Below are 22,720 nucleotides of genomic sequence, written 5' to 3'. Positions count from 1 at the left end.
TACTTAATTATCCACCTTGTTTTTGCATTTGCTCACAAACTACTTTAATCTGCTCACCTTGTGTTTCCCTTCAGGTCTCTTTTCACATCTGGTGTCTTTATTGCATGCACACCGGCCTGCCCCGCCCCATGTCTCTATTTCTCTATGCCTATATGTGTCTGCTCTGCTCTGTTGTTAATGATGGAGCCTATCGAACCGATCCAACTTCCATCTTTGAAAAATGTCCATATTTTAGAGTATCTTAGTATTTGGTATGTCTCGTCCCCCTTTTGCTTTAATGATAGTATGCACTTAAGCTGGCATGGACTCCACAAGTTGTATATATATTTTGCATATCACAAGATCTGTAACTCAGTCAGTTAGCAGATCATTTGTTTTTCAGGCAGTGAAGCTGACCAGCTCGCGTACACAGCTTCCCTATGAATACTACTCCCTGCCTTTCTGTAAGCCAGAATCTGTTTTCTACAAGGGAGAGAACCTAGGTAAGCTGCGGACATGTGTGAAATGTATTCTGGGAAGTTTCTCTGAATTTTTCACTTAATTTTTGTGATTTTTTAAATTTTTTTATGTATATTCATATATTTTTAATAATTATTTCTCGTAGGTGAAGTGTTACGTGGGGATCGTATTGTGAATACCCGCTACAATGTTGAGATGAACAAGGACAAGAAATGTGAGATGGTTTGCAACAAGAAAAAACTCAGCATAGAAGAAAGCAAGCTGGTTGCTGAGCGAATCCAGGAGGAGTATTATGTTCACCTGTGAGCATTCCTATGTCACTGTTATTACCAGAAGAAACCGTTAAATATGGTTACTATGCTTTGCTTAAGTCAGACCTAGGGTGAATAGGGGTGCTAAAGCAATGGACAGTATGAGAAAAAGAATGTGTTTTTTCAACATTAAAGCACGTACACATTTTCATGTAGACACCCCCAAAAAAAAAGTATGAACCTCAAAATGAGCATAATATGGGACCTTTAAGCAATACTTTTTGTTCAGTGACTAGTATAATACTATTATATTATATATTTATTATATTATTACTATAAGTTTAATGCAGTGTTCCAGTCAACGTCAAAGGTCAGAATTTCCCATTTGAAATTTCCAACTTACAACCTCTGAGCACTCAAGGTGCACCAAGCATTCCAGGTGCACTATGCCAAAAGTTAACTAGAAAAATTGTATTTCCTACGAAAATACAGTGTGAATGCTGACAGCTGAAGTGCTTTTGAAAAAGCTGCTGAATATACTGGAAGATGATTGCCTGAAATGCATAAAACTATAATGCATTGCACTTCACTGTTGAAAAACCCTACTACGTAGTAGTACAATAAGTAGTAGTAGTGGTAAAGTAGTAGTGTTGGTAGAAGTAGTTGAAAAGGCAGAATGGCTAAAAAGCTGAACATCTCGATAGCTGAGCGGTTTCTCTAGCTGAACGGGGGAATGGGGGAGAACAAAGGAACAGAGCCAAGTCGACCAGGACAGGAGAAGGAAGAAGAGAGAGACGAGATGAAGTTGACTGATGATGAGAGAGATAGAGGGAGAGGGAAACAGAGACAGAAAGAGACAGACGAATGCAATCTGAAACAGATCAAAGTTTGACTTTATTAACAGTTAAACTCACTGGAAAGATTTTAACATCAGTCCACCAATCAGAACAGAGGAACAATATGATTGGAGGATCAGTCTAAGGCTGGAAATTTCTGTGTCATTGAGAGAGAGATGTGGAGAACACCGAAAAAAAACTCCACTTATAGACGGCAGAAAAAACTGCTGCTAGTACTACTGCTATTGGTGATATTTTAACCTTTCGAGTGAGAGGACAAGTAGACGATCGCATGTCTTTTTTATTTCTGTAGAGTGAAAAATGAGGGAGCTAGAGTGAAAGACAAAACTGGAACCGTCTGCTCTCCTCCAGAAATTTAGGCTCAAAATTAACATTCTGGCTTATGGGGGAGTTGCTGGAGTGCTTGTCACTCTAGGGCATCTACAGACAAAAGTGTCTAAAAAAAGTCATACATCTGAAATAAGACCATCAACTGAAAGCCAAATAGATTTCCTACATGTCTATGTATATACTGTCTATGAGAAGTCAAGCTGAAGATAATTTTTTCTTAAGTTTTTCCAGATGCTCTCCACTCTAGCGATGATGTCAAGCACGAGCTAAAAAACCATAAAACTAAAACTGATCATTTCAAAACCGTAAAGATTTTAAAAAGCTGAAATACATGCTGAATAGTTTAAAGTCTTGTAAGGGCTGGAAATGGTGTCTGTAGCTTCAAGTGTGGAGGAGCAGCAGAGGTTGTAAGTGGGGTGGGTTCGAAGAGGATTTGAAGATTTCTATAAAAGTTAGAAAAATGAAAAGTCATAGGCATGTGTGGTCTCTGTAGCTGAACACATGCTGAAGCAGTAGCAGAAGGAAAAGTTGAAAAGTTCCCCATAAGGATGAATGGGGAAAATTCTGCTGAAAAAAGTATAGTAGATAGAAATACCAAATGTCATAGCCTTGATGTCCTGAATGAGCTGAACAGTTTGATAGTTGAATGGTTTCTGTAGTTCAAAATTTGTAGGAGGGTATACCTTTTGAAAAACATACGGGAGAAAGAATGATAATATCAAAAAGATATATAAAAAAACAAAACAGTAGTGTGCTGAATCAGCATTCACACTAATAACAGAAGAACAATAGTGTGAATGCTGAATCAGCATAAATAAAAAAAGCATAAAAAACAAAATAGAGTAAAGTAAACATGAGGTAATGGACACCTTTTTACATTTTATTGCATGGCACTTATATCCCTGGAAATGTATCTTAATATTCCAGTCACAGCTTTTTGTGGTATCACCTGGGGGTAGGCTACAGTGTTTGTATTAGGCTATTGGATGGAATATTAAGATAAATTCCCAACTATTAAAGTGCTGTAAAATGAACTGTTAACAGTGTGTGTCAATCGATTTGCCACGAGTTTATGAGTTGGAATTCTGACTTATAGTGGCGTTCAATTGTACTTTTTTCTAGTAGGAGATCGGAAATGTTTCTGTTCTGAGTATTCTGGAACAATAAGTTAAAAAATAATATAAAAAAGTCTAAATTGATTTGTAAAGAAAGGATCAAAGCAGTTCTTTATTTGTACATTGTAGTATAATGTAGTTGTAGGTTATATTTTTTTCCAGTCATCTCTCTTCATTAAACTGGTTCTTTAGCAGTTTGATATTTGTCCATTCAATATGCAAAGTATAACTAACTGAACACCTTCCTGTGCCTTTCAGTATTGCAGACAACCTGCCAGTTGCCACCAGGTTAGAGTTTTACCCCAACAGAGAGGCTGGAGGGGATGAGGAGCCGAAGAAAGACATGGTGAAAGATATCCAGTTTGAACATGGCTACAGACTGGGCTTTGTCGACAGTAACAAGGTGATCTTTATGTTGCCAGGTCACTGTCACTCAAATCTGATCAAACTAGAGTACTAAAGTGATGTAATGGATCGTAAATGATCCATAATCTGTAGGGATCGCGCCCCACAGTTCAGCTTGTGTGTGAATCTTGGATTAAATTCAAAATTTAATCATTGTAGTGTGAAATAAAGTTTTACTGCCCTGTTGGTTTTAAACAGTATAATTACCTAAATTTTAATGAGAGTTGCAGTGAAAAAAAAAACAGACAAGACAGATGCGTGCTGATAGCTGTTGAATCTTCTTGTATTTTCCTTGTCTTACTTCTTGTCTTTTCTCCCTAACAGTTTTATCTGCACAACCACCTGTCCTTCATTCTTTACTTCCACAAGGAAAAGCTGGAGCAGGGGGAAGTTCACAATTACAGGGTGGTGCGATTTGAGGTCATACCCCAAAGTGTAAAAGTAGATGGTGGGTGTTAACACGATCTTTCTGAATTGCTTAAGGTAGCATAATGTTTCTGATTTATGGTGATTAAATAGTATTCGAATAGAACTAAGACACATGTTGCCTCCAAAGTAGCCAGTAATGTAAACATTGTTTTCTCTCATTTTTTGTAATACTCAATCTGTATAATTATTTATTTTCAGATCTGAAGGCTGTTGAAAATGAGAGGACTTGCACCTTGCCCGAGGCAAGTGGCTCCGCTCCCCAGGAGATTGACCCAACCAGGGAGAATGAAGTCCTCTTCACCTACTCTGTCAACTGGGAGGTCAGTGACTGCTGCATGGGCTCTCAGTGACTTGAAACATATTGTAATATGGAGTCAAACCACTGTGTAACTGAATAAATTCCTAAAACCTAAAAAAAAGTTGCTGTATTTAACCAAGGATTAGTTTGATATCAAAATGATTATGGTAAATTAGTTTTTATCCATGTTATCATCTTAGGACTAACTGTCTCTCTCTGCAGCCCAGCCTAGTGTCAGCATAGCACCAAGAAGAAGTAAAACTAAATATAACTGCACTGTACATGTCAAAAAGAGAATAGAAATTCATCCACAGCGGGAGAGATGAACTTGACTGGGTGTGTTACAATAAAGAGGAAGGGGTTACCTTTATGTTCTGCAGTGTCTGCCAGAGGCAGCCCCACTTTGTCTGACAAGAAGTGTTAGTAAGCTACTGTTAACAGCTGTGTATATATCTAAATAGATAATAAGATAATATTAGCTAAGTTAAAAGAACTTCTGAGCACAGAAGGATATTACAGTACAGCTATAGGATTTTGAAAGGTCCCATCAATTTAAGAGAAGTTTTTACATGACATTTAAATCATAAATCCATGACATAAACTGGGAAAGTTCTGAATTCTGGGTATGGAATGACCCAAAAGTATAGTATTGTTATTTTTTACCAGGACAACTGACTGTCATACCTGTGCAAGTGCAAGCTAAAAAAAATGTCCAAAGGACAAGTGCCTCAGTAAGTTAATGTTGGTTCCTGGTTTATAAACTTGATCCATGATCTGTAGGGATCTCCCCCCACAGTTCAGCTTGTGTGTGAATCTTGGATTAAATTCAAAATGTCATCATCATAGTGTGAAATAAAGTTTCACCACCCTGTTACTTTTAAACAGTATAATAACCTAAATCTTAATGAGAGCTGCAGTGATAAAAAAACAGACAGATGCGTGCTGATGACTGTTGAATCTGTTTGTATTTTCCTTATTTTTCTTCTTGCCTTTTCTCCCTAACAGTTTCACAAGGTTACATGATAAAATTCAGGCATTTTCCCCAGCAGTTTTATTTCTGTAGCATATGAGGTTAAACAAAGCTAAATCAATGTTGAGGAAGGCCTGCTAAGCATCTTATCTCCTCTGTGCAGGAGAGTGAGGTGAAGTGGGCGTCTCGATGGGACACATACCTGACCATGAGTGATGTCCAGATTCACTGGTTCTCCATTGTCAACTCTGTAGTGGTCGTCTTTTTCCTGTCTGGTATGTCTAATTGTTGACACATCCAGCTCAGCTCAGCTGTCATCTCTTACATGTGTCCATATCAACACAATAATGTACTGTAAATTAAGCCCGTGGCAGAAATCACATGGAGCAAATGCATATTTTATGTATAAAATGAGCAGTTTGTAAAATTTGAATATAGCGGGGCTAGAGACTAACTTTGTCCCATCGTCCCAGGGAGGATATTAAATGTGTTTGGGATGAAAAGAGATACTCAGACTTTCCACGGTAAACACACCAACCTCTCAAGCTGTTGCGTCCCTTCCCCAGGCCTGCTACTGCTCCTCTCAGGGTCTCTTCTCCTCCAGCGCTACTCCTTGTTGGACATCGGCTCTCCCTAGCCCAGAGACATAGCTGTGACAGCCAGAGAGGTTGGTGTGTTTACTGGGGAAAATGCAGTTCATAATCCACTGTATCAGCACTGCTGCTGGCTGTTACAAACTAATCGAAATAAAAACACAGACACAATGAGGACATAAAGACTCTATGCTTGGCTCATACTGTTAGCTCATATGCCGTTTTTCCACCAGCACTTTTGCCTGCACTGAGTCAAACCAAGCTGCGCCCTTATTGACCTGCTCCACAGTAGGGCCAAGCCGTGTCCGTCCCGAGAGTCCAGAGAAACATGAAGCTTTAATGTGACAGCACAACAAGTTTACACTAAATTCATCTTGGCTACTAAAGTAGGAATAGTAGAATGCTAATGCATTTTCACTAAAAGCTATAGATAATAATAACAAAGTGAAGAAATAGCACTTCAATTTTGAGACGGCTTACTTTCACATCAAGACGTTTGAAATAGTTTTTCGGGACAGTGGGGGAAAAAAATACGTCTGGAGCTCTGCAACATTGTTGCCTTTTGCTTTCTTCACACTTCTCTGGACTCAGGCTTGTGAATGTGGTTTAAATCTATATATTTTTCTCTCCCAGGTATTTTGAGTATGATCATTATCAGGACCTTGAGGAAGGACATTGCTAATTACAACAGAGAGGATGACATAGTAAGAAAATACACACCTGACAAAACACCTGACAGTTGGCTTACTTCTAGCGAGTCTTGATAGACTGTATTGAGCAATTTGACTTGATTTCAAAGTAACTGCTTTAAGTGTTACTGAAATTAGCTTTGGGTTCTTAATGTTTATTATATTCCCAAAAAAATGTTCTACTCCCTTATCAGGAGGATACCATGGAGGAGTCAGGATGGAAGAATGTCCATGGTGATGTCTTCAGGCCACCTCAGTATCCCATGATCCTCAGCTCTCTGCTGGGCTCAGGGATTCAGCTCTTTTGCATGGTCCTCATTGTCATCTGTGAGTTTGTGTATTTATTTTTTTGTTAGTGTTTTTTAATCATCAATTCTCTTTATCCGAAACCGTGCCAAAGGAATGTTCTCAATGTGACAGGGCTCTCATTCACATGATCTCACTCTATAAAGCAGCAAAGATGAGCCTGTGCAAAAACAAATGTGAAATGTAGCTGCAGCACATGACATGAACAACAGCTAGATGTTCTTTTGAAGGAGTATAACGCTCTAAACGGTAACATGCACGCATAAATGTTTGATTTTGATGCCAAAATCAAGGTTATAGTTTTAGTCATTGAAATTATTTGATAAGAGTTAATATTCATAGTTAATATTCATAAGAATGTCGTGGTCTAAAATCACTTTTGGTATGATTTCATTCTGATTAAACAGACAAGGTATAACACTAATTAGAAAGCATTGGATGGGCTGGTCAGCAGATTTTTCAAAGGGGCTCTGTAATGATTTGTAGCATTTTTACCTGTATTAATCACTTTTCTATGGCCATATGTAAGCTGGATTGTAACACGATGTTTCTGTGTGTGTGTGTCTGTCTGTGTTTGTGTGTGCGTGCGTGCATGTGCGTAGTTGTAGCCATGTTGGGTATGTTGTCTCCGTCCAGTAGAGGAGCCTTGATGACCACTGCTTGCTTCCTCTTCATGTTCATGGGGTAAGAGCCGTAATCATCTCTCTGATCGTCATTGAGGGGGGATTCTGGTATTTCTAAACCTGTGCCCTATATTTACATGTTTTGGTGTGTAAATGATTTATACTTAAAGCAACATTCTGTCAAAATGTACATGTTGTGCAGTATGGTGTCCCCCACAGTTAGGGTTAGGGTTAGGGAGTGCAACACCACTGTGGTCAATACAAATCCCAGGTCTGTAACAATTTGTCAGACCCAATGAAGATGCTAACTACAAACAAAACTCATTATGTCATAACAATGTTATGTCTTGAAAACTTGTATGTTGAAGTAAACATGTAACGCTGTGATCCTACCCTCTCACTGAAGTTACACAGTGCAGAAACAAGCGATGGGGGGGTGGAGTGGCTATGACAGAGACACCATTTATCCTATTACAAGACACTGTACCATCAAAAGCTGTTATTTTAAGGTAAAAAAGATACATAATGTTGCTTTTACCGAAAGTTTTGCAATTGGTCAAGTAGCTCGCCTCAGATAACAGCAGCAACATGACTGCAATGGCCACAACATAATCCTTTGGGCCAACTCTGACTGGCAAAGTTAGTTTGACTAAAAGTGCTTGTTTTTGTCACAGACAGGCTGATGTCAATTTAAGTGTCTGATGCATCATGGAAATGGTTCCCTACAGAGATAAGCCTTTTTGTTAAATAAGATCCTTTTTGTAATCAGAAAAACAAGTCTATTTCACGGAGAAGTCTCGCTCTGAAATCTCACGAGGTGAGTTGTTACAGTTGTTTCCTCATCTAGATTGTCAAAATCAGCTAAGTAGTCTGCCATAACTTTGGAAAAAAAATTCTTGCTGGCAGTAAACTCCAAACCTATCTCTCCAAGTCTGACTCACCTCTGCACAGTTGTCATTTTGCAACAACTCACATCTCACGGGATTTCAGAATGAGATTTCTCCTTAAATGAGACTTGTGTTTCTGGTTACAAAAACAGATCTTATTGTTTAACAAAAAGGTCTGTCTTACTAAGAATTGTTTCCGTAATGTCACTTGTCAATCAGACACTTAGAATAACAACATCAGCCTGTCAGTGACAAAAACAAGCACTTTTAGTGGACTTTGATAGTCAAGTTGCCCCAAAATATCTTCTGCAGCATGATGTAAGTGTACAGGCATTGCCCTCCTTTCATTTACATGGTTTCCTGATAGCAAAAAATAACTATTGTGAGGGTTTCTACCACATTTTGCTGTCATTTATGATCGTCCTAGCTTCTGCTTCCACATACATACAGACAGACACATGCATTAGCAGCACAGAGAGGCTGTTTGGGGATGGTAAGATGAAGTGAAAGTTTACATTTTACTCAAGTAAAAAGTAGAAAAGCCATATTTTCACCTGCTTTGTCCGTAGTTGTTTCAACTAACACAACCACAGCATGCTTGTTAAGATAATTACTACCAAACTAAAATGAAAGCTGTCTGTATGAAGCCTAATTTCCAATCTTAGTGGTCACAAATCTTAATCTTCTGTAATCTTCTTACTTTTCTGTTGCTGCCAGTAAGATAAAACTGATTTGATGTCTGGCTCTTATTGATCTCAGGATATTTAATATAATTTCCTTCATTACAGGGTTATATAATATTTTGCTGACTTCTTTTTTTTCTCACCTCGGGTAACCCTCCCTTTTTTAACCATGCATTTGTTTTCAGTCCTCGTTCTTCATTCCAAAGATTTCAGGAATTAAGAAATAACCTGTGCATTTCTATGATTTCACGCTGCTTTTTCCTGTGGATGTTTCTCCTCCAGTGTATTTGGTGGCTACTTTGCTGGCAGACTGTACCGCACACTGAAGGGCCATCGATGGAAGAAAGGAGCTTTTTGTGTAAGACAATCTGTTAAAACTTCAGTGTTAAAAGAATTTCCCCTCCTAACACCTGAGTTAGTATTTTTGCTTATTTTTCAATGTTGCATACCCAGTGTTTTTTAATAGGCTGATACCCCTTTTCCACTGGTCAAAAATCCCACTTAAACCCGCTAAGATCAGGCTTTTGTGTGCAATGGGAATGTGTACACTATTCATTTACGCCCGGGTGATTAAATCTGTAGTAGACACAAGTGTTTACCACCTGGGGCAGCTGTAGCTAAGGAGGTAGAGTCGGTCAGTAATCGGAAGGTCGCTGGTTCGAATCCCGGCTCCTCCTAGCTGCATGCTGAAGTGTCCTTGAGCAAGATACTTCACCCCAAGTTGCTCCTGATGAGCAGTTGGCACCTTGCATGGCAGCCTCTGCCATCAGTGTATGAATGTGTCAATCTGACAAGTTGTAAAGTGGCTTTGAGCTGGAAAAGCGCTATAGAAATCCAAGTCCATTTACCATTTACCTCGGCTCGGCTTGGCTTTGATCTAAACGTAAGACTCGGGTGAACACGCTAAATTCCACATCACAAAGTGATGACGTGTTATCAGCATCCGTTGGTGGCACGTCAATAAGGAAGGACTTTGGGACTATTCAAGGATGTTTTATTACTGGACACAGCGTTGGAGGCGGAGCCCAGTTCATTCCTATGAAAGCTGCTCAGTGGTGTTTTGAAGCCAGAAGAGCTTGACTTCCCGGCTATGAAAATACCTGGATCACCAACCGAGCCAGCTAATTTGAATGGGGATAAAATAATGTAATCGTGTGGCTCTTCTAGACTTTCCATATGTTATTGGACTGAATGGCTTAAATTATGACAGTGAAGCGAGTCATGTCGCGGGGGTTGTGATGCTCAGAAGAGTTTATCCACCGTTTTACAGACGCTTCTTTCACAATGGGTCTATTGTTGTATTCTCTTCTGTTACAACTGTTTCCGGTGCATTCGTGATGTGAAACTTGACGTCAGTGATGTACAACCTAACACTTGAGATAAAAATCACAGACAGGTTGCCTTGCCTGCGGGAAGTGGGAATGGGGTCAATAGGTGATTTTTAGCGTGTTGACCTGCATTTAAAAAACCTGTGTAGATCCTAATTTTGGAGGAAAAGCGGTATATATAGACTCCGTCTGTTGAGGAAGCTCAGGTCCTTTGGAGTGCAGGGGGCACTCCTGAGGACTTTCTATGACTCTGTGGTGGCATCAGCCATTTCTAAGGAGTCTGCTGGAGCAGCAGCATCTCAGCAGCAGATAGGATGAGACTTGATAAACTTATCAAGAAGGCCAGCTCCATCCTGGGATGCCCTCTTGACCCAGTGCAGGTGGTGGGAGAGAGCAGGATGATGGACAAGCTGTCATCGCTGCTGGTGAAGGAGTCCCACCCCCTGCAGGTCACTATCACAGCACTGGGCAGCTCCTTCAGTGACAGACTGATACAGCCCAAGTGTGTGAAGGAGAGGTATAGCAGGTCCTTCCTTCCTGCTGTTAGACTGTACAACCAGCACTGCTCCCAGTAGACCTCACTGTGCACTGTGCAATAAAAACTGTATACATAACTCATTTCTCATTTAGGTTTGCACTAACTGGGCAATTTTTATACTCATATTTATTATTTATTAATAACAATACACTGCCCACACTGTTTAATTACACTGTTCATATTGTAAATATTATGTACATACGATGTATATACAAGCCTATTTCTATTTCTTACCTTTTTTATTGTATTGTTTATTTTTACTATTATTATTGTTTATTGTAATATTACTGTCCTTTGGCTGCTGTGACACAGAAATTTCCCCATTTGTGGGACAAATAAAGGAATTCTGATTCTGGTAACATTGGTGTTGAAGTGACAGAAAGGCTTGTTTTGTTTGTTTTGTCTCCACTGTAGACAGCAACTTTGTATCCTGCAGTGGTTTTTGGAATCTGCTTCATCCTCAATTGTTTCATCTGGGGCGAACACTCCTCTGGGGCAGTGAGTATCACAACTCAGATGCACATAATCTAAATTGTATGCATTCAGCATACATTCAAAACATATACAGAAACAGCATGCTAGAAGGCCAATTACTTTATTGTAATAGTGATGTTCAGGGTTTGTTAAAAAAGTATAGGCTAGTTTTGAAACAAAATAAATTATTAGACCTGGTAAATTCTAGGTGCATTGGTAGTACCAAGGACAATGTTTATTCACATTGACCAAAACCTTGGAGTTCTGCCTTCAGAATTGTTCTCTAATTGTGTGTAGTCAGAAATTCATGTTTTAATTTTTAGGTTATCTGTGCAGTCATATCGATTGTTAAAGGAATAGTTCACTCTAGAACGAAATTCAGTCATTATTGACTCACCCTCATGCTGATGAGAAGTCCGGTGTAGTTTCTTATTCCTCAAAGTGCAGCTGGAGACCCGCGGGGGTACCCTCCTGCAGGAATAATCAATATAACGGGCGTCAATTGTGCCCGAGACGAAAAGGTCCATAAAACTACACAAAAACTTTGTAATATTCCTCCATACTGCTCGTCCGCTGCAATCCAAGTGTCCTGAAGTGGCGACATCCAGAGTTTACTCGAAACGACGTCATTTAGTACATTTTTCTAGCCTAAACAGTCACTATGCTATATCTGACTGGAGGCACACTCACAGCCGATTACACTACGGAAGCCGCGCCGGACAAGATGAACGAGACTCGCGATAGATACACACCGGTATTTACATCCAGCTGTGAGTTTCAAAGTTTCAAATCACTAGTGCAGGCAGATCCCTCTTGTGTTTGTGTGTCGTGCGGTCGCTCAAAGCAGGAAGTAAATACCGGTGTGTATCTATCGCGAGTCTCGTTCATCTTGTCCGGCGCGGCTTCCGTAGTGCAAACTGCTGTGAGGGAGACTTGCGTGAACGCGGAGCGTGCCTCCAGGCAGATATAGCATAGTGACTGTTTAGGCTAGAAAAATGTACTAAATGACGTCGTTTCGAGTAAACTCTGGATGTCGCCACTTCAGGACACTTGGATTGCAGCGGACGAGCAGTATGGAGGAATATTACAAAGTTTTTGTGTAGTTTTATGGACCTTTTCGTCTCGGGCGCCACTTACGCTCGTTATATGGATTATTCCTGCCAGAGGGTACCCCCGCGGGTCTCCAGCTGCACTTTGAGGAATAAGAAACTACACCGGACTTCTCATCAGCATGTGGGTGAGACGATAATGACTGGATTTTGTTTTAGAGTGAACTATTCCTTTTAAGCATTTTCTTTTAACTCTTGACAATTCTTTCTGTGTCCCTGCTTAATTCATTCATCACCTCAGGTTCCCTTCACCACAATGATGGCCCTGCTATGTATGTGGTTCGGTATCTCCATGCCCTTGGTGTACCTGGGCTATTACTTTGGATTCCGCAAACAGCCATATGATAACCCAGTACGCACCAACCAGATCCCTCGGCAGGTTCCAGAGCAGCGCTGGTACATGAACAAGTTTGTAGGGTGAGTGTTAAGCAGGTCCAACAATCTGCTCTCTTATGCCAGATACTGGGATTGTTGATGGCTACAGTGTGGCATTTGAACTTTCGAGTTAAGGCAGGCTTTCTTTATTTCTTATAGAATCTTTTCTTTCCACTAGAATCCTGATGGCTGGGATCCTACCATTTGGTGCCATGTTCATCGAACTCTTCTTCATTTTCAGTGTAAGTCCAACTGCTCTGCTCTGAATGCATTGTGATCGATGCAAAGCCAAATCAACTCATCTTTACCAGTTGGTAACTCAGTACAGATAGAATACCTTAAAATTGTTCATCAGTTACATTTAAAGAGAAGTCATTGATGTGAAGTCAGTGCCTTGGTCCTCATATGCACAGTAATGTCAACATCAGTGTGTGTTTCACCACCTGTAGGCCATCTGGGAGAATCAGTTCTATTACCTCTTCGGCTTCCTGTTTTTGGTCTTCATTATCTTGGTGGTTTCCTGCTCCCAGATCAGTATCGTCATGGTTTATTTCCAGCTCTGTGCAGAGGTGAGTTCATTTAATAGTGTAGACTACAATTTACCATTCTCTTTTGTTTGCATGGCAGATGTTTGATCGAAAAGCTCTGCAGCTCTTTTCAAGGGGATAGCGTTTTGAACCAATTGGAGATGTTGGAGGGAGCCCTGACTGATCCCTGAGCACAGCACAGTGCATTGCAATAATCAAGTCGAGAATAGATAAAAGTTTTACAGCTTTCTGTATATCAGCCAACTTATCTTAAACTGGAAGAAACAAGATTCAACAACATTTTTGACTTGGCATCAAATATTACTCCAAGGTTCCTAGCAGCTTGTTATTATAGCCTGTGTTATTTGCCAGTATAAGCACCAACATAGGTGATGGAATTAGGGGAACTGAACAGAATGACGTCAAGATTTAATATCGAAAAGCAAGGCTGCTAGGATCTGTGAATTTTAAAGGTGAGCCCAAATGGTACATTATGATTCTGGATAGCTTTGGCAAAAGACAGCATGTATATGGGGAAACACCACAACACAAGGAAGTAAAAATTCCCAGAGAGCGGTAGCTGTCAGCCTCTACTGCCAAGACAGGGGGTCTGCTGCAGCTTTGTTAGTCACTGGAGGCACATTTATGGCCCTTTGAGAAAGTCACTATTCAGTTCCATTTAAATCAACAGCATTTGTGAATAGCCCAAATTATTCTGAAAGTGACAGTGTACGGTATGTCATGTCAAGCTAACACATTTAGTCACTCTGCTGAAGGCATGGAAATAAATGGAATGAAAACGGAGGAAAAAGCTGAGGTTTCAAAGGTTTCAGAGGGTTCAAAGCTAAATACCGATGTGTGGAAGCTGAAGGAGAATATACACCTGCCAAAATCCAAAACTGGCAACCCAATATGTCATTACTACTTAAAATTTAAAGCTAGCAAGTATGGAAAGGGTTTCCAGTTACAATTAATGAGCAATTTCAGCGTGAATGCTGTTTTGTTACATAAAAGGTTTTGTTCTCAATATTAAATGATGTCTCTTCCAGTATGCTGATGTTAGAAATAAATGCTGTTGCCATCATCATCCAGCAGTACACAGCACTGTTACCTGTACCTGAACCGTATTTGCACCATCTGTACAGTCAACTCATGTGCTGTGTTTTCTTTGTTTCTCGTCAACATCAGGACTACCGATGGTGGTGGAGAACTTTCCTGGTTTCAGGAGGCTCAGCGTTCTACGTCCTCATTTATGCCGTCTTCTACTTTGTCAACAAGGTAAAAGCCCAGATGCTGTTTCACACATTTTACATATCTACAGCAAACTCTTCTTTTGATTCTAGTTCTTTTTTAAATGGACATACTATTGTAACAATCATTGGAATGATTATACACGTCATTTTTTGTCTTTTAATGATAATTATAACTGATGACGTCATCGACATTATTTTGAGTTAGGCCCAAGACTTCAAATGTTTGACCTGCATTATAACTGGGGGGCGCTAAGTTTTGAAAGGTAATGTTGAGAGTGGTAGAGTGAGTTGTCCACTAATGCCTAGGTTGGCTATTCAATCCCCAGCCCCTCCTGTCCACACTCAACCCTTCAGTAAGTTGCTTCTAATTGTAGTAACTCCCAATTGGGTGGCTGTGGTTCAGGAGGTAGACCGGGTCGTCCACTGATCAGAAGGTCAGTGGTACAACAGGTTTGTTAACCAATTACATAGAGGTGAAGACTAACATGCAGGAGTATCTACCCCTTAAAGGATAAGTTTAGAGATGGGCGATATTAGGAAATTGAAACTGTCTTCTATTTATTGATATTTGTGTAATTTTAGCTGATAAATAAGGATAATACAAAGTCAAAAGTCTTTAATTGACTTAACAAGCACAGCATGTACACACTCCAGTATAATAGTAGGAAGAGCTGTGGAATATGAAATCATCCACCTTTGATCACTACATCTGAGCCTTTCTTACACTCAGGTGTGAATAAACTACAGTTCAGGAAGTTATTTTTAGAACACAAAAAATTTAAATGATCAGCTGTCTGATCACAATTGGCCAAGAGAGGCTGAGAAGGTAACCATTGGTTATCGGTATTGGTTGAAATAAAAATCCATATTGTGCATCCCTAGATAAGTTCACCCCACAAAAATTAAAATTCAATGATTATCTCCTCCCCCCATTCTGATGGAAAGTCAGGTGAAGTTTTGTAGTCCACAAAACATTTCTGGAGCTTTACAGCAAAACAGAGTTGCAGCATTCTGCTAAACAACTGAAGTAGCTGGAGACTTGTTTTAAAATGGAAAAAACAACAGGCAAAACATAATGTGGCTCCATACAGCTTGTTCGCCGTAATCCAAATCTTCTGAAGCTCTGAGATCCTAAATTGATTTGAAAAGATGTTTTATAAACCCTTTTATTTTATTTATATTCTAAATATTTTAGAATGTTTTTGACCGTTTTAATAAAAACAACCCAACAAAAACATAAAATGGCTCCATACAGCTTGTTTGAAGAAGTCCAAATTACTGGAAGCCCTGAGATCCCAAGTTAATTTTAAAAGATGCTAATTACACTCATACCAAGCGGTTGACCTGAAAGTTTTGGTTTTAAAAAGGGTTTATATAACATCTTTTCAAACCAATTTAGGATCTCAGAGCTTCAGAAGATTTGGATTACGGCGAACAAGCTGTATGGAGCCACTTTATGTTTTGCCTGTTGTTTTTTCCATTTTAAAACAAGTCTCCAGCTACTTCAGTTGTTTAGGACAACGCTGCAATGCTGTTTTGTTGTGAAGCTCCAGAAATGTTTTGTGGACTACAAAACTTCACCTGACTTTCCATCAGCATGAAGGGAGGAGATGATGAACTGTTCCTTGAAACTAAAATCAACAAATGTAAAAAAACAAAAAACAACAAAACATGGACAGCATTGTGAAAAAGATTTCTTTTCTCTTAATTTCTCTCCAGCTGGACATTGTGGAGTTCATCCCTTCCCTCTTGTACTTCGGCTATACAACCCTGATGGTCCTGTCATTCTGGCTGCTAACTGGCACGATTGGCTTCTATGCAGCCTACATGTTCATCAGGAAAATCTACGCTGCAGTCAAGATCGACTGAGTCATCACTGATGCTGCTGTTCCTATAGTTTTTTGTTTGTTTGTTTTTTGGTCACATTCTGGTTTTTTTAATGTATATATTTTTTACTCTTCATGTCCAACAAGCACTGACTTGTGTGCCGAGGGAACTGAGAGGGGTGCTTTTTACGGCGCAAAAGCCCCACCCACTGGCCTCATGGGGAAGAACAGCAAGGTGGCAGAGCTAAACCAGCTGTTTCTCTCTTTCCCTCTCCCTCCTTGCTTCTACCCCCATCCTCCTTCCAGGACAGAAACCCAGAGGGAATTCTCCTCTGATGAGACAGTCAATGTCCTCAGCTGTTTCATCTTGCACACAACACGGTGGGCCAAATCTTGTCAAATGATGGTTTCTGCACATTTTCATTTTGTCTTTTCATTTGTGTTAGGAGTCTAACTTATCCAGGTTTTTATTTTTGTCATCACAAGATTTATCTCTGATTTAATTACTTTCAGTCATCTTCTGGGAAGCTGTTTTCATCTGATTTAAAAATTCTGTCTTTACGCTTTACATACTCTGTTTTAAAATATCACTTTTTCATTTTGGAGACGATGTAGATCAGGGAAGGATTGGGGAGTCTTAATTGTGGTTATGGTGTTATCTTTGTTGTGTTGAACTGATATGAATGGAAAATATGCTGGGAAGTTCTACATTGTAACACAAGAAAGGATAAATTAAACATTCTATTATTTTTTACTCCAGTGTCCATGTCCTGGTGTTAACCACAACTTTATCAACATGAGCTTCTCCTTCCAAAGTGTGTCTCTTATTAATGTCCAAATATTTGTCTATTTGCTCTAAATGATACAGAACAGGTCTGACTAGACTATGAACCTGATGCCCCAATGCATTGAAGCTACTGGGGGTGGATAAAAGGAAAAGCTACACTAAAGAAAGAAGTAACAAAGAGGAGTAACCTTTTATTATTGTAAATCTACAACACAAACAGATGTGGTTGAAGCTTTTCCAGCAGGAACTGAGATAAAAAGTATGTTTTTCTGCTCATTAGCCATGCCGTCAGTGTAGCCTTAGCAGTGCTGAACGCCTACTGAACTATGCAGTAATGGAAGGAGAGGGCAAAGTTGCTGTGTGTGAAGGTTATTTAAAAGGCCCATTTTTGATGAGAAATGATGCCTCATTTCTTTAAGGTTGAATCTGATTTATGATACATTTTATGTATAATATGAAAAGTGATTTTTTTTTTTTTAAAGCAAGCAAGATCTCCTCTGTGTTTCTTCCAGTCATGGTAGATATCATCTTGACAGTGCTTGGGTGTCATGGGAGGCAGAGCATTTAACTGTAATCCACAGTGTTATCATATCTGTATAGTCAGTGTTTTACAGATGCCCATACATATTACAGCTTGTGTTTTTTCACTTTTTGTCAAATGATATGCAGTATTTTGGGAAACAAAAATGTGGTAATATTTTTCTGTGTTTCTAGAGATTTTTCAGTTAAAAACTAAAAATGCATTTTGAACATGGGTGGTATCTGATTCAATTGTTTTGTTTTATAGCAACTCGGGCTAAAGGATTCCCACAGAAAACCACTTTTGACTGTAGCTAAACTACACAATATATTTCAATCAAATTACATCATGATCATGACATTAAAGCAATAGTTTGACATTTATTGAAGTACACTTATTCACTTTTTTGCCAAGAGTTAGATGATAAGATTGATACCACTCCCATTGCCTGCTGATAAATATGAAGCTACATCCAGCAAGTTTACATAATCTAGCCAGGCTGCCAGCTGTTTTTCACTATTTGCTGTCTTTATGCTTAGCTGATTTAACCAGCTGCTGGAGGTACCTTCATATTTAGCATACATATGACTCAATGAGAAAGAAAATAAGCATCTTTACCAAAATTGCAAACCATTGCTTTGAAAAGAATAAATAGGCAGATCAATATCACTCTAACTATATTATGTATCTCAAGCACAGAACAGTTATCATTCTCTGCTTCCCTGTGACAGATACGTTCCACTGGTACAATAACATTAGAGTTTAGTAGTAGATGTTGGAATATTCTTACGACTGAATTCCAACAAGCAACACAGAGCTGCAATGATCACAAGCTCCTTCTAAACAAATACTCAAAGAGGAAAGGAAACTGAACCCAGCACTGTACTTTAAGCCCTTTGGGTGAATATTTATTGGAGTTGCATTTTACTCATTTGATTGAGTAACTGATGTGCTTCACCTGGTCAGTTTTTAGTGATTGCTGTTTTTGCACCAAAGTAAAGGTGATTTTTCAGTGCGGGGCTGTACAGAGGAGAGACAGGCGCCTAGATCAACCCTGATTCTCCAGGGACAAAACATTTGAATGAATGAATGATTCATCCTCCTGTGCCCTCTCCTTCTTTCATTATAACCAGTTAAGCCAACACTTGTTGAGCTATAAATGAGCTGCTTGAAGAGAATGAGATGAGCTAAATTACTGAAGTTACCCTCCCCTTGCTACAGGACATGACTGCTCAGTAAAGCCCAAGAGGTTGCCTCAATTCAAATGAGTGTATTCATGGATTGACCATTACTCTTTCAGTTATTTCCATTCCATCAGACTTTGAAACACCATCTGCACTTAAATGCACCACCCTCTGCTCTCTGTATCATGTCAAAGAGTTACTGAGCTCTGACACTTGGCTGCTGTCTTTTGTAAAGACGGACAGTAACGCCTCCTGCTGCTGAAGTGCACATGGCAGGGGAGATTTTTTATAGTTAGAGGCCCGAGTTCTGAGTGTATGTGTCTATGATCCAGGGGTTTACAATGTAAATAATAGAAAGTGGCTTTGTATTTGTTGCGTTTTGCTGTTTGTGGCGCTCTCTGTAATGATCCTGTCATCGTTTTAGCCAAAAGCATGATGCTCAGATGACTGTCAAAGGAACGTGTATCTGTTACTTTTCTGTGTTTCTTTTACAGAATGTTCAATTACAAAATGTACAATGACAAAACAATAAAGTGATGACATGTTGAATATGTAAATCAGTTTCCTGTGTGTTTTTAAAGTATTAAGAGGGGGAACGCCACCAATTTCTACGCATGCAGGTCAGTTTCAGATTGAAGTAAGTGACAAAACTTTGCAGACATTCATTTTTCTCCACAGAGAATTAATCCTACTGACTTTGGTGATCCCCTGACTTCTCCTGTGGTGCCATCATGAGGTTAACATTTGTGGTATTTCCAATTTTAACATGATTTTTAATTTTTAATGTATTATTTTTTGGCTTCAGGTGCCCCTCTTACATGTTTCAGACAGTTTTTCATTATGAAAGTTTCTGTTAATATACATTGTGGTTTAAAATAAAACAAATTTACATTGAAATCACAGTGTCATCCTCTGGTATTCATGTATGCAGTGCATGGCTCATTTTCTCATTTCCTATTTTTGACTTTAACTGAACAAATATCCATGTACTCACTCAGTTTCCCATTCAGTAACGTTTTATCACTCAATTGAAAAAGAAAGTAGGCTATAGTCTGTCAAAGGATTTTCTGAAATACAATTTCATGTGTCATTTTTGTCTTGCTAAGGAACCCCTTATCTAGAGTTAATAAATCCCTTACCATTCAATATTGTTAACATAGTTAGCTGTAGGCCGTGTCCCGTCCACAATAAGTGCAAGGCAACAGTGGTCTGCCTATGCGGGGTGGCCTCCTCCTCAAAACTTCATCATCTTCAACACGAATCGGCTGCAAAGTCATCGCACATCCTCTGTTAATAGTCTATATAACAACCAGTAATCTGTCAGCAGTAGCCAAATGTGGCTAAATGAATATTCAGAGCTATACGGCACTTGGGCTTACAGCACACATTGAGGACACTGCTTCACACATATTATGGCTTTTCATTTCGCATGAATTTGATTCTTTCCCGGTGATGATGCGCGGATCACAGGTAGGCCTATGACTAAACATTGTGATTATATAATAATCACAATGATAATATCAGGTGAGCTGCTGGTGGGTGAAATAATACATGTTATTAATGAGGAAATCATTAGGCCTAGCCTACATAATCCGTGTACCCAACGTTCTTTCGTTTTTTCGTTTCAAAACCAAATAAAAAAAACGGAAAAACAAGTTTGTTTTTCTGTTTTTCTCTTTTAAACCCAGAACGAAAAAACAGGAAAAACAGAATAACACAAAACCACATTTTGTGCCTGTTATTCTGTTTTAAAACAAAAACAGAATAACGTGAAAATGAAGTTTTTGATTTGTATTGTTTTGTTATTTTGATATTCTGAAAATTCGGGGAATGCTGGGAGATTTTTGCGGAGTCAGAGGGGTAGGAAGTGAGCCGGAAAGTTGAAATCGCAGACTCTCCAAGTAGAATGACCGCACTTCAGCCTTATGCAGATCTAATCTGCGAACCTTTTGAGAGTGGGAAGACACTCGGAGATCAGAGATGTCCTGCAGCGCGAAGGTGCCTCGCAATGCTCCATAATGAGAATTGGGGAGCATTGATCTAGTCTGTCCTGAGCCTCCAAAATAAAGTTTGAGAAATGTCTGCATGGTGTAGGCTACACCTGCTTACAGTGCAGCTGACAGATGTGCAGCCATATATATTTTCCTCATCGCTACCTGAGCCACCATCTGATTGTAGCCGCTGGAGGGAGGCGGGGTTATAAATTCGGACAGGCAGATTTAAGGAGGCCCTAATCAGGCAGAAAGGCAGCTGTCTGTCTGAGGTCCTCACCGGCTGATTTGCTGCAGGCTGGTGAGGAGGATTGTGTGAGGGCACTGCCGATCGTAAGTTTTTAGAGTTTTCAGACCATACTGAGAATTGGCAAATTGTGAATATATGTAGAGGCACACGACATTAGTACATTTGTGTGGTTGTGTGTTTCAAGTTGTTAGGTGCCGTTCCTGTATGTTAAAACTGCACAACAAGTGCCCAGCGCATACACTGAAACACGGAGCAGGTTGGGCTCCTGGGTAGGAATGAGCTGGTGAACAGGAGGTATGTTGATTGCTAGGCATAATAAAGTGTCCACTGTTTCCCCAGCATATGCGTGTGTGAATATGTTGATGCTGACCATATTGCATTTTTGTTGTCACTGAAACAGTTACAGGAGGGAAGCGAGCCAACAAGGGTCGGTCAGATCGGTGTGTGTGCACCCTGTGACAGTCGTATGGTAACATAATTAATTTTATTCCATGTGTTGTCTGTATTGGAATATTGCATGATGGATGTTTTATAGCTTGTATGTTGCATGGCTTGCTTGCTAAATGTTTGTTTGTGAGCAGTATTTGTTTTGTGTTGTAGGTGCATGAGGAACAGCTGTGCATGGCCTGACTGCTGTTCCTTTTTCCTCTTCTTTGTGGTTTAGTTGATGTGTTCAGTTGAGCAGCTACCGCGGAGCAGGATTGTGCTCCTTGATGGCCTCGTGTTAAGTTACACAGAGCGGAGCTGTTCAGCTGGGCCATCATTTATTTTGTTTGTTTGTTTGTTTTTGTTTTGTTTTGTTTGTTTTACCACTCTCCCACCTATTGACCATGTTAAGTCGGCTTCCATCTCCAAGCGTGCTCAGTCTGCCTTAACTCGAGGGGCTTAGGGGTTTGCTGTGTACACCGGCAGGAGTTGCATTTGAGCGTGTGCAGTGTTTGGTTGCTCTATAGAGGTGCCGTGTTATAGTAACTGCCAGGTGCGTGTGTGTAATGTTATAAATCACTGTTTTGTCTATCCCCTCTCTCACTCGCAGTAAGCCCGAGGGAGCCAGGCCGGCTGTATCCTGATCATTAGAGGAGATGTTTTAATCATTATTGCTCCTTTTACATGTGCCAATAAATAAATAGATTTAAATATAACTTTTGTATAAATAAAGAAACAAGTGTTGTCTTAAAACTTTATACTGGAGTTCTGGCTCATCTTTGAACCCAGGGTAACATGATCCTTCCTACATCACGTCCTGATGAGTCTCCTGGACATATTCTGTATTCTGTGATTTCCCTCTTTTCATTTCTAACCGTTCAGTTTTTGCTGGTGAACGCCCGGTGTCTCCTTTCTTTCTCTCGCTCGCTCGCTCGCTCGCACGCACGCACGCGCGCGATCGCGCCCGATTCACATACCGGTAGGCATATACAGACAAAAATAAATGTGATAGTATGGAAACATTAGCCTACATATTGTTGTAAATATTTTTCTCTGACAATAGATTAATAATTATAGTAATAGGTTACAATAACAAATGCTTTTATTTAGAAATAGAAATGTGTTGCGTTGTCTTCCGTTAGTGTAACAGACATTATGTTGCTACAAAGAATCTTCTGGTTGCTAGGTAACGAATCGGACCTTTCCTCCTCGTCTTTTTATTTCGCCTCTGTTGTTT

General features: G+C 39.7%; 1 protein-coding gene and 1 long non-coding RNA gene across 2 annotated transcripts in view; both read left to right on the top strand.

Moving 5' to 3' along the window:
• The window catches only part of tm9sf4 (transmembrane 9 superfamily protein member 4), a 30,243-nt gene extending 13,164 nt beyond the window's left edge, over positions 1–17,079 (top strand). The window contains exons 3-18 of the mRNA XM_073471141.1: positions 383–482; positions 605–761; positions 3,271–3,415; positions 3,742–3,865; positions 4,045–4,166; positions 5,278–5,389; positions 6,341–6,411; positions 6,591–6,723; positions 7,305–7,386; positions 9,178–9,253; positions 11,176–11,259; positions 12,586–12,761; positions 12,898–12,961; positions 13,169–13,288; positions 14,435–14,524; positions 16,219–17,079. Of these exons, the coding sequence (XP_073327242.1) occupies positions 383–482; positions 605–761; positions 3,271–3,415; positions 3,742–3,865; positions 4,045–4,166; positions 5,278–5,389; positions 6,341–6,411; positions 6,591–6,723; positions 7,305–7,386; positions 9,178–9,253; positions 11,176–11,259; positions 12,586–12,761; positions 12,898–12,961; positions 13,169–13,288; positions 14,435–14,524; positions 16,219–16,368 (1,806 nt within the window). The 3' untranslated portion in view covers positions 16,369–17,079. The remainder of the gene's footprint in view (positions 1–382; positions 483–604; positions 762–3,270; positions 3,416–3,741; positions 3,866–4,044; positions 4,167–5,277; positions 5,390–6,340; positions 6,412–6,590; positions 6,724–7,304; positions 7,387–9,177; positions 9,254–11,175; positions 11,260–12,585; positions 12,762–12,897; positions 12,962–13,168; positions 13,289–14,434; positions 14,525–16,218) is intronic.
• A 3,995-nt stretch (positions 17,080–21,074) lies between these two features.
• Positions 21,075–22,241, top strand: LOC141000188 (uncharacterized). The gene is made up of 4 exons (XR_012179522.1): positions 21,075–21,140; positions 21,242–21,351; positions 21,458–21,526; positions 22,094–22,241. It is a non-coding gene; the product is annotated as an uncharacterized lncRNA (long non-coding RNA).
• Positions 22,242–22,720: the final 479 nt, after the last annotated feature.

The sequence above is a fragment of the Pagrus major genome, chromosome 7 (genome assembly GCF_040436345.1).
Source record: "Pagrus major chromosome 7, Pma_NU_1.0".
NCBI lineage: Eukaryota > Metazoa > Chordata > Actinopteri > Spariformes > Sparidae > Pagrus > Pagrus major.
Note: the sequence above shows the minus strand (reverse complement) of the source record. Positions and strands in the feature narration are given on the sequence as shown.